Here is a 19,096-nt window from a genome sequence, read left to right on the forward strand (position 1 = left end):
ATTGCATATTTGCAGAACATTTTTCACTTCTGAAGAAGTGCCTTCTCATTACTTTTCTAATGTTGTGTTTATGTTTTTAACTTTTTACGTGTCTTCAATATGCGTGCTTTACAAAAGAAAGGGGGGATGCCTTGTCAGCTTTTTGCTGTTCTTTTCTGCGTGCAGCGCTGGTGTGGGAAGGACAGGAACCTTTGTGGCCATCGACTCGTTGCTGGAAGAGCTGGAGAAGACAGAGGAAGTGGACATCTTCAGTTGTGTGGCCGCCCTAAGGAAGCAGCGCAACTTCCTGGTGCAGTCTCTGGTAAGCCAGGCCTGACTCGGCTACAAATTCGACTTGAAGTGACATATGTACCTGCTCCCTACTGTCTCCCATATTATAGCCCTTTAGCTTTATGTCTCCCATAAAAAAAAAGAATCGTCGTGCCGTTAATGTGGGGTGAGTTGAGACAACAAAGGCGAGGGTGCAAGTCTCCCTAGGGAACCTGGGGAGAATTCCCTAGGTGATGTTCTAACCGCCACTCCTTTTCTTCCCTGTGGTCTCTTTGCAGAAGCAGTACATTTTCATCTACCGCGCCCTTCTGGAGCACGCCCAGTTTGGAGACACGGAGATCGAGATCCAGCATCTCAGAGACCACTACCTCCAGCTCAAGGAGAAGCTGGGCAACTCCGAGAAATCGGGGATGGTTCTGGAGTTTGAGGTAACATTTTAAAAAGCTTAACAAAGTGTACTGTTTGGCGAGTTGGTAGTTTATTGTAAAAGATGCTACAGCGCGAAATAAAACACGGACACAGAAAGACGACGGGACGAATGACCGATTGAGGGAGCACGACAACAATGTCAAAAAAGGAAGCGATGGGTTCTTGGCCACGCATTGCAAATCTTGCGGATGCAAACCTCAGTTTGAAGTGTGCGAGGTGATAGGAAGAAGCGGGAGTCAAACTACTCGAGGAATTATTGAAGCGCACGAAATTCTGGTAGTAAATGTGTAAGCCCGGGCGTCTATTGCGTTGTCAAAAAAAGAGGTAGATTTCCTTTCGAACACGTGCTGCACTTTGGGCATGACGTGATTTGTTGTTTGTATAGATTGTGCCAAGTGCATTGAACGCGTGTTGATATGGTGGTGTAATACTAGAGTTTAGAATTTTTCGTAGTAATGTTAACACGAAGAATGTGTATAAAAGGTGCAAGGTTCATCGTATTAAATGTAGTTGGAAGTCAGCGGTCGTCCCGTCATCTTTCTGTGTCCGGGTTTTATTTCGCGCTGTAGCATCTTTTACAATTTTAAAAAGACTGCTTGTTTACTGGCTTGTTTCGGTCGCTGTCAGTGTGACAACAAATATTGTGCTTTTTTTTTCGTGTACATTTTTCCCGGCCATATCTAAAGCGTTTCTGTTCACTTATTTTCTCCTCCGACAGAAACTGGGTGACGTCATTGAAGACCCCAAGACGTGCTGTGTTGGAATGATGGATATGAATGTGACGAAAAATAGATACGACTTCATTGTACCATGTAAGTTCTGTGTTGTCCATAAGTGAGAAATTCTGTTTAACATTAACGTCTCTCTACAGCCTAGTATTTATGCCACTCGGACATTTTGTAATCTGCAGGGACAGATCTGTGGCTAAAATGCTCTGCCGTAAAGTTTTGAAGCCAAATTGGCTTAGCTGTATTTCTGGATTCAAGGACATACAAAATGCCTCTGGGAAAATTTCAGCATTTGCTAAAGAGTCAGTCAGAGTTGGCTACGATTCTCGAGGATTTTTCCAACATCAGTTATTTAGCACGCTTATTTGTTTTATGCAGAAATTCAAAGTTTAAATGGAGGCAAGAAATAAAATTCTGCTGCAGAGTGTCTACTTGTTTTAATGTTCCTAAGGCTTTTATCAACAAAAGCCTATAGATGGTGGACCTATATGATGTAAATATAAATTAATGGTATACTTTAAATTGGTGACAGCCGCACTCTGTATTGCTGCTTCTTCCTGGCCTAAGCCGACGGGTCAATTGCTACGAGTAATTTGCACTTTACGCCACTTTCTGTGCACAAATATATTAGATACCAGTCGGCAGCTTTATTTATTTTACTGCAATGTCTTTGATCAGCCTTTCACCTTTGGGCTGTAATGAGTGTTTTCTTTTTTCTTCCATTGTATTTTCGCTTTCCAGATGACTGCAACAGAGTTATTTTGCCCGTGTCGCCGTCCCGAGATCACTCTTCTTACATCAATGCTTCATTTGTTCAGGTTGGCTGAAATTCTTTATTTTCTTCTCGCTTAGCTTGTGCAGCAATATTTTTACAATTTGCGGTCTTTCCAAGAGTACAGCATCTGCTTTGCAAAGCATAAAATGTTCATGTTTCGACCAGATTCTGGCCATTATAAAAACAAAGGTATAATTTGTAAAAAGGGTATTTTTTGGAAAATAAAACTGTTTGATAAGGGGACAGGTTTTGCCGTTTCCTTCACAAACGATCTACCGAGACTCCATCATATTGAATAGTGTAGCACCTTTGAAAACAGGCTTGTATAAGATGCTATGAAAATTGCAGTGGGCAAGGTTAGTTGCCTTTTGTCTACCTGTGCCCTGGTATTTTTTTAGGGGTTGCTGACATGTACTAGCATGTCATTCGATTGTCGGAAAGACCATCGTGGTTGCTTTGTCATCAGAATAAAAATCTTATTATAATGACCTCAAAAAGAACAAGCTGTTTCTTTTATGACGGGTAAGGGAACAGTGCAAAAAGAAAGTATGACAGTCAAGAAGAAACAATGTTGGGTTCATTCCTCAACTCTTGTACACATACGCTTCCTTTTTCCATGCTGTTTCTTTGACAAACATAGCTGCCCCCAAATAGTAGAAGGTCATCACAGTTGTTCATTTTTGCTTTGCATGCTTTGTTTTTCTTGTGACCTAAGTTTGCAACTCAAATTCTCAAACTCATCTTGCTGTCATGATCCAGGGCTCTCGCCCCAAGTAGTGAAGACAGGGGTAAATAAAATCAAAGTACCGATCTTTGCAGTGGTATAAATTTTAATTCCTGTATTTCGTTCAAAGCAGCACTACAGTGATTCGACAGTGATTGAGTGACTTAAATCTTGCAGGGTTACGACCGGTCGCTGTCTTTCATCATCACCCAAGACCCCCTGGACTGCTCCGTTGTGGAGTTTTGGCGCATGATCAAGGAGCAGTGCATCTCCACTGTCGTCATGCTCTCGGAACTCGGGGAGGGGCAGGTGCGTTGTGTCCTTGCCTCTCAGACGATTCATTTCTTCACCTGTCACTGTCTGCTCATTTGTTCAGTTCTTTGTGCAATTTATCACTTCTTGCATGGCTGCAAACAGGTGTCAAAGTAGTTCTTTTTAGATGCTCTTGCCTGAACATTTTCTCGGTACATTTACTGCCTTGGCTTCCTTATTTTGTGACTGCTAAAAGGTATAGCTGAAGCAAAATGGAGCTATTCCTGTTATTCGTTTGCTGCAAAGTTATAAGCAATGAGAGGAGAAGTATGTCCTTTCTTTGTTTTTATCGTTGCCATATTCTTTGCCTCCACTTTTTGTTCCTCACCTTTGTTCATTGTTTCCTTTTCGCACATAAATTCCTCTGTTTGGAGTAACTTGCCTAATCAGTTGCATCGTTCATGCACATGTTTATACAGTCTACGCCTGTTACAACAGACCCTCTTAATCCCGAAAAAAATGCCTGCTGCATCCCAAGTATGCACTAACCGAACGGGGGGGCTACATGACGTTAACGGCTATATGTTAACGAGGGCTATATGAGCGTAAAGTGGGACACCTGCAGCATCTCTGCAAAGCGTTCACACAGAAGAAAAGAATTGCCAAACGCAGTTTTCGAAGCTTAGCAACTTGTAGAAGTCCTGCGGCACATGCAGTCGAGTGCGTAGAGCCGCACGCTAAGCTGAGTAAATAAAGCAACAATGTAAATAGGAGCAATCACTAATCAGCTATAAACATCAGTCATGGCCAGCAGAATTAGCCAGGCTCGTTTCAAACCCTTCAGGTCAAGGCACGTTTGCCTGAAACCGTCAGCAAAAGACTTCAGATCGCTGCCTAACATTTCCCCAGGGCCTTTCAAGAGTAGAACAAACTGTGCATCAAGGACAAGAGTCGTATAAAAAGGACAGGACGGGCGCAGACAGGAGGGCAGCTGTGAAACAGAAAGTCAGACCAGTTGGGCTCCGCACGGCCTGTAGCAGATTGCACACAGTGGGTGGGAACCACCGCTCTGTTTGAGGCATTTCTCGCCTATTTCATCGAACTGAACTGGAGCGATGCATGTGTTGGAATAATAAATGCCGATCTTCACTGAACCTAACCCGCCGTCGTGGCTCAGTGGCTAAGGCGTTGTGCTGCTGAGCCGAAGGACACGGGTTCGATTCACGGCCGCGGCAGCCGCTTTTCTGATGGAGGTGAAAAGCAAAAGCGCCTGTGTGTTCGAGATTTCGGCCCACGTTAAAGATCCCCGGGTGTTCAAAATTGATCCGGAGCCCTCCACTAAGGTGCACCTTGTGGAGTTTCGGCGCATTAAACTCCATAATCAAACAATCAAATCACTCAACCTGAGTTTTTTATTGCATAAAAAACTGTGACAAGGGCAGACTCGACCTCCGGATGCACCACTTAGCATATTTGAGCGCGCTGTTCTTCAATCTCATCAGAGCTGCGTTTTGCGGCAATGTCCTTGTTCTTCACAGTCGAGCGGACCGTCTGCTTAGGCAGACCCGCATTTCTGGTAACTTTGGCCTGTTTTTTGCCATGTTCAACAGCGTTATGCTTAGTTTATCCGTCAGCGAGATTAGCTACCCGCTACTGGTCGCACAAAAAAGAAATGGCTCCTGGCACTGGCTGGGCTTGGCTGCACCAACGACCCATTGTACGCCGACATTGTTGCCAGACATGGTAGTTTCCTCACCAAAATAAACAAGGGAAAAGCATATCGAGTGCCAGTGCCACGAAAGTCTGCTTTCAAAACAATTCAGTCAAAACAATTTTCACCCGAAATTTAGTTTCTGTTGTAGCCAATAGTCTGTCACAGCCCGGACCGTTATGAGTGGAATGGATTAAACTTAAAAATGCATGGGGACCAAACAAACCAAGAGAAATTCTCTGTTGTAACCAGAAGTTCGTTGTTGCCGGATCTACTGTAACGAGCGTAGACTGTATATATGCGAGTGTTTGAAGCTACAATTCCAGCTTTCCCCTCTCTGAAAAACAGACCAAGTGTCAACAGTACTGGCCGTCTGACGGAGAACTGATGTGTGACTACGCCAAGGTGAAGTTTGTGTCACAGGACAATTGCAATCACTTCATCAAACGGGAGTTTGACGTCACCAATGTAAAGGTGGGTTGCTCCTCCGATCTCCACTCACCATGCCCTCAGAGTACTATTACGAGATGCATAAAAAAGGATTTGGGCTGGAGATACGTTAAACGTTTAAATTGACTCCAGAAAAGCCAATTTCTTTTTCATCATTTGATTTATGCCGATTTCTTTTTCATCATTTAATTTATGATGTCTTCCACTCGAGTTTGTTTCAGGATCCAAGCTGCTCGTTTCCTGACCCTGAGCACTACGGCTCTCATTTTTCATTTTGTGGCTCATTGAGCTGACCTAATTTATGTTTCCGAATGCTTAGTTAAGAACCAAGTTTCTGCAAATTCGTGACAAGAAGCACATCGTTTATGGCAATCCTGTCATTTATGGTTTCTTGTCGTAATCCAATAATTTACGGCAAGAATTTTCAGCGTGAGCTCCGTCAAGTTTCTGTTTTTTTTTTTCCTATCGCGATATGGAAGAAACAAACAAATAAATAGATGGGTAAATTATTTATGTTACCGAGTGTTTAGTTAGGGGACAAGTTTTTACAAATTCACGTCATTTAAGGCAGTCCTGTCGTTTACGATTTCTGGTCATAATCTGATCGTTTACGGCAGGAATTTTTATTGCGAGTTCCCTCATGTTTCTGTATTTTTTTTTTCGTAGCAAGATAAGAAACAAATGAACAAATAAATAGATAAACCAGCAAGCATACACAGTTTTACAGCAAATAGACAGCTTTCCTTTTTATTTTTAACGCGGGACACTGGTCTTAAAACAACTTCTTTTCATTTTCAAGTAAACGTTGTCAAACTTGTTAGTCTTGCTACTTTTTTCCCACTGATTTCAAATATACCACTATTGTTTCAGTTGTGCAATTAGTTCCCAAGATAAATAGAGATAATTAGCCATTTTTGGTCAAACAATATAGGCAAAACAGTGTTGGTCGTAAAACTGTAACCTTTATATTTTCCAATATTGTGAACCCTGATGAAAGCAGTAATCAAAGCAGTTTTCTGATGCATCATTTGGAACTAAGTTCACAGCTCATTAAACTTCGGTGTTTGAAATGGGCACTCACTCAAAATGGTTCCTTGCCACTGGTGCCACCACAACTTCCTCTTCTCCTTGCAGTCCGGGGACAGCCACCGGACAACGCAGTTGCAGTACCTGGGCTGGGTTGGACAGCCCGTGATGGACGCCGACAGCACGGCCAGCATCATCTCGCTCATCGAGTGCGCCCAGCAGTGCCAGGCCATGCATCCTCACAGCGGGCCCGTCACCGTACACTGCAGGTGGGTTGCCATACCATATGAAACATTTATTTAATTGGTTCCACTTATTCCGAGGTATGGACACTTGTAATCGTGCCGTTTACGTCATTACTGTAAGTTTTCATTCCAATTACCCATGCAGATTGCAAACTTTGCTTGAAGACATTATTCAAGCAGTAGAAAAGAAGGACGCATGGAAGGTGACAGGATGAGCAATACTAACTGCTGGTCAGTGTCATTGCATTGCGATGCAATGACATGTGTATAGAAATTAATCTGTTGTTAGCTAGCAGCATTTGTCCCTTCCCTTTTCATGTACCATCTTCTTAAAGGGGCCTTGAAGACAAAATATGTTTCCTTTATTCGAAAGATTTCGTGTTCTACAGTGCCCCCAGTACTTGTCCGGAAGCAAACGATGATTTATTCACTGTGAAATTAATCAATTTAAGCTAAATATTTTATTCTCGTGCCAAAACTTGTGTCTGAACGACGTTTGCAATGACATCATAAGAACAGGTCTTTCAGCTAAATTTGGTGTGGAGCGGAGACTTGTTTACTGTTAGTCAACCTAGATGGCGCCACCGCACCGCGGCAAGCCGTTTTCTGCCTTTGGTTTGTTTGTGACCGTATTTAAACCTGGCTTGTTTTTGTTGACGGAGAAAATAATCGTTTCCTGAAACATAGTGCTCGCTTGGCAAATATGGTCACGTAAGACACCGTCGCTTGCATCAATCGGCCAGTGTCATCTGTGACAACCCCAAAGCCCCGCAGTGCTGTGCAGCTAAACCAAGCATAGTGCGCGCAGTACCAACAGCAGTACGCATCGGCACTTCTATGTGTACGTGTGCTTTCGTAACTTCCACTGTTTCTCCCACCATTCTTACTGACATAAAAAGAATGTGCCCTAAATTTAAGCGCAAATAGCTCGTTCGGAAAGCTTATAAGCTTTGCCTAATTTCCATTTGCTTTTGTAGGCCTCCGCCAATAGCAGAGCTGGCTGGTATGGCATCATAGGTTCTGTTGCGGAAAATGAGCTAGTGGGTCGCATGGCCATTCCTTTTTTCCTAATTACATAGCTTATTCGAGCGAAGTCTACGTTAAAAGTAGCATCAGCATTATTCTAACGAGGCAATCTTTTGAAAGAACCAAACTTGCATTTTGTCTTCATGGCCCCTTTAAGAACATTATGAAGCAACACGTGACATTGATTGATTGATTCATTCATTCATTGATTGATCTGTTGTTATCTAGAAGCGTTTGTCCTGCCCCCTTTTATATATCCATCTTCTGAAGAACATTATGAAGCAACACGTGCCATTAGACTGATTTGATTGATTGATTGATTGATTGATTGATTGATTGATCAATCGATCTATTGATCTGCCTTTTGTTAATCAGTTATTTAATTAATTAATTGTTTAATACCAGTGTACGAGTGTCAAGAGGTGTACTAGCGAGCATGTAATAACAGCTGTCCCTGTAATATTGTGCTTGCATTGTGGCGGTTTTATAAATTATTGTGACTCGTTTCTGGCTTCCTCTCTCGCAGCGGTGGTGGTGATCGGAGCAGCGTGTTTGTGACGCTGAGTGTGCTCATTCAGCAGCTGAAGGCTGAAGAGAGGGTGGACGTCTTTCAGGCCGCACGCTACACTCGTTCCCAGAGGCACTGCATGCTGCAGACACCCGTGAGTTTCCTTTTCGTTGCGCTTGTAACAACTCCGTGTGGTTTCAAGCACCTCCTCTCAGATGTTTTTCAATGATGGCTTAACCAAGCAAAGGACAAAAAAAAAAAAAACGGGACAAACAAGTGCACTCTGAGTGGAAAGAAATGACAGAACTCCTTGAAATTTATGTATTTTTTAAAATTTAGTGTCGTTTCTTTACCAATCTGTCTGTCAGCAATGCTTCAAATGCCAATAAGGAAGAAAAGGCCTTAGGGGCTTCACATTTTCATACAACACTGCTTACACTGCCCCTGAAATGACGTCTTTTTGGTAATGCATGTGGGCATAGTAATGAAGCCACTTAATTTAAAATGGGCTCAGTGCCCTTTTAAAGTGGGCTTTAGTAAAGCGGGTTACAATGCTCAATGGGGATACATAGGGTGTTAGAGAGGTACTATTAATATCAGACGGCTTATATCGCCCTTAACGAACACATTCTTCCCAGCAACACATTCGCGCATAGCAGTAAAGCCAACTGGAAAATTGCTTGGTGTGTAGCAGAGCGGTGAATGCACACACATCATCTGATAATTCCCCACTTGGGAGTACGTTAAAATTTTCGTTTGCCTGGCCCCCATCGGGCCCTACTTCATTCTTCCTTTTGTCCCTCTCCCGGATACTTCCAACATTGCATGCATCCCCTTCTTTACAATGCATGGCCCAAAATCAGTTATCAGTGAATCTTCCCTTCAGACTGGTGCGGCGCACACTTTTAAGTGCGAATGCACTTCTTAAGTGACCCTGAACCTGCGTCCACCGGCGATGTCCGCGCACGTGAAGATGGGCGCGCGCAGCCTGGCCGCTGACATGGCACATACCCACGTGGGGGATTGGCCAGGAATCTCCTCGTCTTCCTTGGCAACGGGGGGAGATGGGCGCGCGCTGCCTGGCCGCTGACATGGCACATACCCACGTGGGGGATTGGCCAAGAATCAGGCGTGAGAAGGGCTAATGCACCTGCTTAAAGGAGTACTGACACGAAATTTCAAAGCTGAGATCCGCTCTAGCAAGCAAGTACAACGACAACACAAATAGGTGTCTGTGAATAAATGCATCTTTCTTTCTTTGTAGTTGTGTGTGTGTGTGTGATCTCTCTTTCGCGAACATTACCGAACCGCGCAAATTCAACTCGTGCATTCACACTTTCACATTCTTCCCCTCTGGGAAATGCGGGGAATTTTTTATTGTAGTGAGGCCTTCTGAAATCACATTTTACATCGAACACTTCGTATTGAGTGCTGATATTGCTGCTCTCTTCCCCACCTCTCTCCCCTCACGCCGCAGAACCAGTACGAGTTTCTGTACCGCGGCCTGCTGACCTACATAGAGTCGCACAACCTGTGCAACATGGGCGACACCCAGCTATGAGGGCTGCATATGCTAGGATGTTCCAAGGTCCACCTCCACCACGAGGCACGCCCGAGCAGCTGCCATGACTGCGAGCCGCACGTGCACGCGCCGCGGCCCAAGGGCATGCCCCTGCCTCTGCGGCGCTAGGCCTAACGTGGCCCCTGTGACGCTAGGCCCAACCTGGCACCATGCTAGGCCTAACATGGCCACTGCGCTAGGCCTAACTCTCTCCTCCCCCCCTGCCAGCAGGCCTGGTGGGAAGCAAGGAGAAGTGGTGGTGTGCTGGTGTGCTGGTGTTTTTCTGGTTTCTTCTTTCTTACTCCGTACCGCCAGCAAGGCGAAGAAGGACCATGCGAGGCGTGCTGCTCCATATTTGGCGGGAGAAAAATCCGAAACGTGCTCATGCCAGATGATGTGTCATTTTTGTACTACTACTACTACTAGGAAGCAAAGAAGAAATTGGAGGGGCGCCCAGTTAGAGAGTCTTTGAGTGCGACTCTGAAGACGCGAGTTTCTTTTTTCTTCTGTCGTGATAAGTTGGAGAAGAACACTGGAGACGCTGTGGTGTGTGAAGAAAATCAAGGCCGTTTTTCACAAGAAGAAATTGTAGGTTTCTTCCTCGAAGATGAAGAGAAAGTGGAAGGAAAGGGGGATGAGCTAAATGAATTAACAGCTGCACGTTTGCAAATAGAAAGCAGCAGCTTTCTCCATCCTCCTGCCGTTTCAGGGGAAAAAATGGAATTCAAAAATCTGTTTCAAGCAGAAAGAGGCCCCTTTCATTTAGAAGGATTGGACAATGAGATGATTAATAGGCTAGCCTGCCTGAACCAGAGCTGTTTTTTTTTAAGTCACAGATGAGTAGACATCAAGATGGGACAGCAAACCCATGCAGCATTCACGGCAAGTCCCTCGACTGTTTTGAGATCGTAATTGTGGAACTTCAAAAGCTCGGGAAGAAAGCGCTCGCGCCAAGTGCAGCGGAGAAGAAGCCACAGACGTCCAACTCCGACAACCACGGACCCGTGCGCTGACGAACACGCACTGATCAGATGGTGTGCGCTGTCAGTGTTGTTTTGTTTCCACGGTGTTGCAGCCACGCCCGAGTGACGGGAACGTGATGTGCCCATCTTCCATCCAGAATGTTTTGAGCAAAGTGACAACTGCAATCTGTGCACGGTCGCCGACCGCTCGAGCCGCGAGTGCCTCGGAACTGTTTCGCCTGCGGACTCGCTACACAAGTCTTTTGTGCAGTCTAGGTTATAACCCTAGTCTAGGTTACAGGCCTTCGCCTCTTGGATCCTGGGCTGTGTAGCTAACTAGGTGACCGAGTTTCGGGTTGTGTAAGAGGAGCTCGGCCTAGAGTCAAGCCTTATGTGAAGTGGCTGTGAACCTCGTTTGTTTTGCGTGTTTTTTGTAGACTCTCACGAGTAACATCGTATTGGACAATTAAGAGGCAGGCACTACGACGAACTGTTTTTTGCTACAACAATTTTGTTACTCCCATCTTGGTTTTCTTTTTCTTTTTGTCTAATCAAGAACCTGTGTGAATGTGTTTTATAAAAAAAAAATGAAGACAGGACTTGTGAGCATGCTTTAGTGTGGAGAAATATCGCAACCGAGCAGTTGCATTTGGCCATAACTTCTCTTGCTCCGTTCAGTGTCCCACTTTTGGCAGTGCACTTATTCCGTTTGTGTGTTTGTTATCTCGACGAGAATTGATGTGTTGTTGAATCATTTTTAACCTGCCAGGAATTATCTTTTGCATTGCTTTTAAACTGGAGAAGAATGGTCACCTTTAAGAACAATAACTAGGGTGCTTTCATGCAGTTATTACTGTTCATTTCAGTTTGGCATCGATTGTGCTGTGGTTTCAGAAGCTTACTCTCACGGTACGAAACCTTCTAGGATCTAAACAAAACATTGCATTATTAAGGTGTATAGAAAAAAAGGTGAGGAATTGTTTAGTACAGTTTTCAGAAAGAAATCTTGCCACATGGGAGGCCTATCAAAAAATAATCACCTTGTTTGACACGAGGCACAAAGTTCTGCCGGCATTTGAGTCTCTTGGTTTCGTATCAGATACAGCATTGCCAAGTTTTTCTCCCTAATATCAGTGTTTGATTGCATTTTTTTATTTTATACGTTACATCCACAAAACCTAGTAAAAAAAAAGCCGAGAAAAATCTGGTGGATCTTTTGCGCCGAACCTTCGTGTGTGTGGCAGAACTCCCATCTGGAGGTTTAACCGCGGAGGGTATTTTGTCCAACTGATCAATGCTGTGTGCGCTTGTTTTTAAAACAAATTGTCGCGCTTTCTTTCCGGAAATAACGATCAAATTTTTTTCCTCGCCTCACGATTAGCGGAGCCACTTAACCCTCTCCTCCAACAACACGCTGGGCAAAGGTGCACTAGTCACACGCCGTCTCAAGATCAAACTGCCGCGCCTTGGCTCTTGTCAACGAGGTTGTGCCAGCCTTGCTCACCAATTGTTACCGGAGTTCACGGTTTTGTATGTTTGCTGAGGGAAAAGGCGATGCCATACACTTGTTCAACATCTCTCTTGCTGGATTTCTGAACATGATCGGCGTCAATCAACAGCCTGGACTTTTATTGCCTACCGGCCTGGGATGCAGTCCATCCTGGCTGTTCATTCTCAGCCAGGTCACACAGAAAAACAAACAAAAGTGACAGTTTTGACCTTCTGTCAGTGTTGGTTTTGTTTCTTTCCAGGTAGAAATTATACTTGGATGTTTTCTTGCCTTTGCCATTGCTTAAACTATCAATTATTTGCAATACTTATGAATTTGAGATATTAACCAATTATTTGAGCACTTATTACACGTGCTACCAGGCTGAGCCTGAAACCAGCTCCTTTGTGAATTGCGCGCTACACGACATCAACACAACAATCATTTTGTATGACAGCGTGATGGCACGAAATTTTTTACAAAGATCACGGAAAGAAGCCACTTAGATATTCTTCCAGCATGTCAAGACAGAGCAGTTCAGGTCGCTGCCTCCACATGTGCTTGTATCTAGGCATTCTTCCTTATATTGTTGCCATCGGCGTGCCTTAAAGAGGCCCTGCAGACAAAATACAAGATTGTTTTATTCGATAGAATTCGTGTTCTATAGCGCCCCCAGCACTTGTCCGGAAGCCAAAGATGCTTTATTCACTGCGTAAATAATCAATTTAGGTTAAAATTTCGATTCTCCTGCCAAATTATGTGTTTTAGCTATGTATGCAATGACATCGTAAGAACAGGTCTTCAAGATAAACTTGGTGTGAAGCGGAGACTTGTTTACCGTTAGTCAACCTAGATGGCCGCACCATGCCGCAGTGGACCGTTTTCTGCCTTTGCTTTGTTTTTGACTGTATTCGGTTCGTGAAACATGGTGCTTGCTCGACAAATATGGTCCCGTAAGACGCCGTCGCTTACACCAATCGGCCAGTGTCGTCACAGACAACCCCAAAGAGCCGCAGTGCTGTGCTGCTAAAACAAGCATAGTGCATGCAGTACCAACAGCAGTATGCATGGGTACTTATTAGTTTACGTGTGCTTTCCTAACTTCCACTGTTTATATCACCATTCTTACTGCTATAAAAAGAATGTGCCCTAAATTTAAGCGCAAATAGCTCGTTTGGCAAACTTATAAGCTCTGCCTAATTTGTGTTTGTTTTTGCCGGCTTCAGCCAATCGCAGAACTGGCGTGTATGACATCATAGGATGTGTTGCGGGAAATGAGCTGGTGGGTCGCATGGCCATTCCCTCTTTTCCTAATTATATAGATTATTTGAGTAAAGTTTACGTTAAGAATAGTGTCAGTATGACTCTTAATGAGGCAATCTTTCGAACGAACCAAACTTGCGTTTTGTCAGCATGGCCCCTTTAAATTTCTGCATCTGTCACTATATCCTTAGTTGGTTCTGATTTCAAGAACAGGATGGTAATTCGGAGTTTTTTTACATGTGTCGCCAACATCATTGAACACAGAAGGATGCAGGCACTTTTCAGATAGGAATGGTGCGGGCGTAACGAAACTCAAAAGCAAACACTGTTGGTAGCCTTTATTATTGGGAGTTTAAAATTTCCATTATCATTACAAATGATAGAAAGAAATAATGGTAGTTAAATGGATTTCGTTGAAGATCTCTCAATGGCAAGTTTTTCGTGTCATGAATCAGGAAGGGTTCTAAGGCAGGTATTGCAGAAATGGCAAGTGAAAAAGCTGCTAATTAGTTACGGGATTGGCTCGTTGACAATGCCGGCAAGAACTGCTGGAAATAACGCGATTTCCGAGAGAAATATGGCTTTTGGTTTTCAGACTCGTTCCCCACATTGGTGTGAACAACGTAAAGATTTTCGAACCTTCAGTCAATTCTGTAAAACTTCCATTTTTTGTCACATCTATTAGAACACTTTTTTTGGGGGGCAGACACCTCGCTAGGAAGAGAACAAGAAAGACGGGCTTTCAGAAGGATGGCACAAGAAGCAAATAATGCAAGCCTTCCCGATACTGTTACGTTCTATTACTGTTCTATCGTCAGCTGATTTCTTTCGTCTCAAGCAACCTTTGAAATGACCTGGGATTAACAGGCAGTTTCTTTTTTTTTCACCTTTTGTACACGTTGTTGTCAACCACCTCACTTATTTTGTCCCAAAACACATTACCTACACTTTCATTACCACCAAGAACAAAGCATTTTTTTTTCTTCCTAAATTGAGTAACTCTCTTCATAGTTAGATCAGATCTGAATGTAATAAAAAAAAACTTTTTTTGAAGTAGACAAAGCAGCTCAGTCTCCAGTTTTTTCTGAAGTCTCTGTAAAGAGGATCGAAACAAGGTGGCGTGCACAAAGGCTCAAAAACAGTTCTATGCTATGGAGTAGTGTGTGCCTTGAATAAATTATTCTGCCTGCTCTGAATTTTACTGTAGTTGGTGCCCCCATGTGCGTGGCCCAGCCCACGTGCACCTTATAAGCGGTGCTGAATTGAAAGGATAAATTTATTATCAAAAAATCCTGGTATCAATGATACAACGTAACAACCAGAAACAATTAAACAAGTGCAGCGCCTGTCGCTACAAAACTAATAGAGCGCGAAAGCTGCCAGTTACAGACACTTACAGAAATACATAAACAGTTTCAAGTTGATTGTAGACAAAAGATTAACATACAAACAATTTAGAGTTGCTTACAACCAAAAGATTAACATGCGAGGAAAACCATGATACAAAAACATTCGCTTCAAGAATGCAGCAATATACAAAACAGGGTTGGTTTTATGTCACAACGGGTACTGTAGCGCACTAACACTCAATTCTAACACCAAGATCAATTGTTACAACGAAAATCCCTAAGGACACAGGTCTGGAAAACTGGCATGAATAATAACCCTTTTGTTTGAAACCTCAATAAACCGGGTAGACCAATGTCGCAAAAACTCTTCCTCACCCAAAAGGGCCAACTCGCCTTCCAAAAAGGTCACGAGGTGTTGCCTGAAGAAGGAAACCAAGGGCCACTGCATACGTAGCCTGCGATTCTGTGCTACAGCCCTGCAGCGATTACGCCATAGTATATAATCGCCAATCACTACGAATAGTTTGCCAAGGGGAGTGCCAGGGCACTGTTCTCTCAGTTGATACCGTGCTAGCCCCAAACTAGGAGCGGCACGGTGTATGATGCGCCAAAAGCAACGCGCAACAGTGCAGCTTGAGAACGTGTGAGCCGTGGATTCTGGTTGACCGCAGTTGGGACAGGAAGAGTTCTGTGTTACTCCCCAGCGAAATAATCTATCTTTTGTGGGAAGAATTCGCCACGCTTTTTGCCACTAGATGTTTTTGGCGTCCTCTGGTAGCCTACCTGAAGTCAGCCGTAACCAGGGGAAATCTGGTGGATCCACACGTCTGCCCGACCTCGCAGTAACTATTTTTTCACACAGCCTGGCAGGTTGTTCATTCACAAAATCGAGATCAGCATCCAGTGCACGAATTTCCTTAGCTAAAGTAATGACGGCCTTGAACAGTCTTGGCGGGAAAGCTGCACTGGGGTGCAGGTTTCTGGCCATAGTTGGACAAAGGACCCGTCTAGAGGGACCGAGAAAGTACAGGATCAAAGGTCTGCCCTGAGCTTCTACGTCACTGAGAAGTGAAGAGACGACTCTAAGGGCTAACAACTGGCGCTGAATATAAGCAGGCACATTTATTTCAAAAGTACCAGGTAGCTTTACTGAGACAGTTTCAAGCGTATTGAATTCGGAAATGAAGAGCGCGGTGGTGGTAGTACAGTCAAATCTCATTACTACGAGCCCCACATTAACGAATTCTGCAACTTTACGAGTATTCTAAGAATCCCCGACAGATTGCCTATATTTTCAATATAAAAATATTTTCCACGCCGCTACTGCTTCCCATATTTTAGAATAACGCACGTACCTCACTTTCTCCACTATAATCGAGGAACATCAGTATTACGAACTCGGCCAAAAGTAACAGCGTGGCACATTCACGTGAAACATTAACCTTGCATTAACCGCCGTTTCGGACAGTGAAGTTTGCGCACGACTGCAGCGCCATCTCTCGCTGCCGCTCAGCAACTCTGGGTCGGTGGATGTCGCGACCGGCCGTTCAGCGCACATAAAAATACGCGCGCTGCATGCGGTTCGACGTTGTGTGGCGGAAGTTTTTTAAGAAACATAGTTATAAATGCAAGTTACAGGGTCCGAAAGGATCAAAATGCTGCAGGAAAGAATTAGTGGCCACGCCGCTACTGCTGCGTGAAGAACTGCCACAATCGCGAAAGGCAGCCTGCCATCGTTCTGTACAGGTTTCTCGGGCAGCCGGGGAGGATTAGCGTCGCAAGAAATGGATTTTAGCAGTAAGAAAGCCATGACATTTTTCGTCAGGGGAAGGAGTAAAATTATGAGTACGATGACTGTTTATGCGCAGCGCAGACACGAAGGGCCGTAAAACTAACACGTTTGCTTTCAGTGTTCCATAGACACCGCGCGCTGCGATGAATCGCATGCCGTCGTAGTATTTGCATAACCCAAGGTATTATGCATCTGCCACTATTGTTTTATCAGCAGTAACCTTTTTAGCGACCTTCACGGCACCGAATGGATGCTAAAAGACGCCACAAGAATATGTTCACAGCACTTCTCGGGTGATGCCAAAGCAATGTCAAGACGGTCAATACGCATCCCGCTTACTGCCCTACTTTGTTCCCCGGAGTGTACAGAGTTCGGCCATGCATTGCAAGCGAGAGCGTGACAAGCTATCAAAAGCAAGGTTGCATTCACTCGCGCGGACTTCTTTTATGCGTTTTGCGTACTCTGAAAGTTGAGGTTACTATTGTTTAATCAGAGGATGGGGAGAAGGAGGAAATAATTTTTTTGGAGAATTCTGAACGGCCTGAACAAACTGTATCACAATTAGCCGCTAAGATTAGCTTAGTCGCTAAGCTAGGTCGCTAAGTCGCTAGTCGCTAGTCACTAGTCGCTAGTCGCTTAGTCGCTAAGATTAGCCGCTAAGATCACAATTAGCCGCTAAGTTGTGTTTCATGTGCGGTGATCTAACCAGTGCCCCCTCCCCCTCTCTTCTATCCTTTCTTTACTTGCTCTGCCCTTTCACACACTTAATCCGGATTCTCCTCCACTTAATTTGTCTTCGCCCTCTTAATCAGGATTCTCCCTCAATGCTCCAGATTCTTACTCTCCCCCACTTAATCCGGAGGGCTCCAGATTTAAAAAATTAATCCGGAGCCCACCACTAGGGCGCGCCTCATCGCCTGTGTAGCGTCAGCTCGTCAAACCCCACAACCAATCAATTATTCTCCCCCAATATATTTCCACCCCCAGACTGGGTTAAACTCCCAGACAAGTTCAAAATATCCCCAGTCAATTCCTTCTCCCCCTTCCCCTTAAAAATGAACTACTATCATCATCATCATCATCACCATAACGCCTATATATGAAAGGATTGCAGTGTTTCTGAACGGTGCTACACAATTATGCGCCACTTTACCGTGCCCCTGTATGCCGAGAAATGAAGACACGGACACGTTCGGCTTGGGTTTATCGCAACGTTCATTTATACCCCGCCCATGCGGATTCGCAAACCGGGGCTGCAGGGTCTGCCCGAATCCGGGAAGCCCCTCCTCGCCGCGCGCGAGTGCGTTGCGTTTGGGTCTGAAGCGACTGCTTTAGCGATATTTCCTTTTGTCTACACTGCTTCTCTTTTGTTTTTTTATCGGGAAGTTAAAAGTGTGGTAATTTATTTTTGTTACGCTCACAACCAAGTGACCGCGGTCACCACACTTGGAATTTCGCGTGTAACAACCACGGTTAAAGTTCAGTAACCACGGTAGCCGGCGCCGCGCTGGCGGCGCTGCAAAGCTTTTCGAATGCCTCTTGCTGCCCTACTTTCTATCATATCCCCTCCGGTGCTCTTACAAGCGTCTCTTCGCTTGGTTTCAGTTGTGCGATGTAGTATTTCGTCGCTGCCGTGTTCCAATTTCCACCTTCCCTGCTATGGTCTAATTTGAAAGTTACACCCTGTGCTGCTGCAGGAGATTGTGGTCACTTGTTGGTCGGGGGCTAATGATTTTTCAGCGCTTGTTGGGTTACGCAAATGTCTGCTTTTTACTTTTAAAGCAAAGCTTTATTACTTTCGTCCAGTGGTTTCGCGGCGGATGCGCAAGTTAACCGTTACAGCGGAGACACACCCCCGGCGACACACCCCTCGAACCGCATCGCGTGATTGGCCGGGGCCGCCGTCGGATGCGCACAATGCCGCGACGTGAGCGACCAAACCCGCAGCCTCAAACGGATGCGCCGCTGGGTCGTCTCGGGTTATGGGTCGTCTCGGCGTCAAAGAGGAGCGCCGCGCTCGCCGAAAATGAAAGCGAGGCCGAGCCTCCTTCTGTGGGCGCTGCACGGAACCGAACGGCTTTGAGACGTGGTCGGAAATACAGCTACATCAAAGGTTAACCAAGCGAAACCAAGACTCAACCATACCAGAGTCCTTCAATGCTTTCTCTGACCATACTAAGCCAAGCTTTGCTTTGCATATCCAAGGTTAGCTGAGCTACAGTGACCTAGAAAATATTCTAGCTCACTATATGCTAAGCCGCAACCATTCGGCTTTCTGTCCATTGGTGCCTAATTTGCCTTCATTTCGGGCATTGCGTGCGGTATTTTCGCTGAGAATGTTTTTGAAACATTTTTATTCATTTATTAACAGGTAATGTGTTTTCTTAAAAGAAATAATTGTTTTTCTCGGACGAGAATGTTTGTAGCACTGTTCATTTTTGTTTGTTTCCAAATCTGGTGGGCTGTTTATTAGGGTCAGAGAAAATTGCGTTTATCTTCTTGGAACGCTTGTATATGCACATTATTTTTTAGCCTT

At 44.6% G+C, this 19,096-nt stretch overlaps 1 protein-coding gene across 1 annotated transcript in view; it reads left to right on the forward strand.

Moving 5' to 3' along the window:
• The window catches only part of Ptp69d (Protein tyrosine phosphatase 69D), a 240,169-nt gene extending 227,884 nt beyond the window's left edge, over nt 1–12,285 (forward strand). Inside the window, exons 21-29 of the mRNA XM_077692251.1 lie at nt 166–301; nt 549–698; nt 1,418–1,511; nt 2,169–2,245; nt 3,104–3,235; nt 5,238–5,363; nt 6,474–6,634; nt 8,163–8,298; nt 9,622–12,285. Of these exons, the coding sequence (XP_077548377.1) occupies nt 166–301; nt 549–698; nt 1,418–1,511; nt 2,169–2,245; nt 3,104–3,235; nt 5,238–5,363; nt 6,474–6,634; nt 8,163–8,298; nt 9,622–9,705 (1,096 nt within the window). The 3' untranslated portion in view covers nt 9,706–12,285. The remainder of the gene's footprint in view (nt 1–165; nt 302–548; nt 699–1,417; nt 1,512–2,168; nt 2,246–3,103; nt 3,236–5,237; nt 5,364–6,473; nt 6,635–8,162; nt 8,299–9,621) is intronic.
• The last annotated feature ends 6,811 nt before the right edge of the window (nt 12,286–19,096 follow it).

This window comes from Haemaphysalis longicornis, unplaced genomic scaffold, assembly GCF_048455015.1.
Source record: "Haemaphysalis longicornis isolate Haplotype H1 unplaced genomic scaffold, Haemaphysalis longicornis Haplotype H1 scaffold_12, whole genome shotgun sequence".
Classification (NCBI taxonomy): domain Eukaryota; kingdom Metazoa; phylum Arthropoda; class Arachnida; order Ixodida; family Ixodidae; genus Haemaphysalis; species Haemaphysalis longicornis.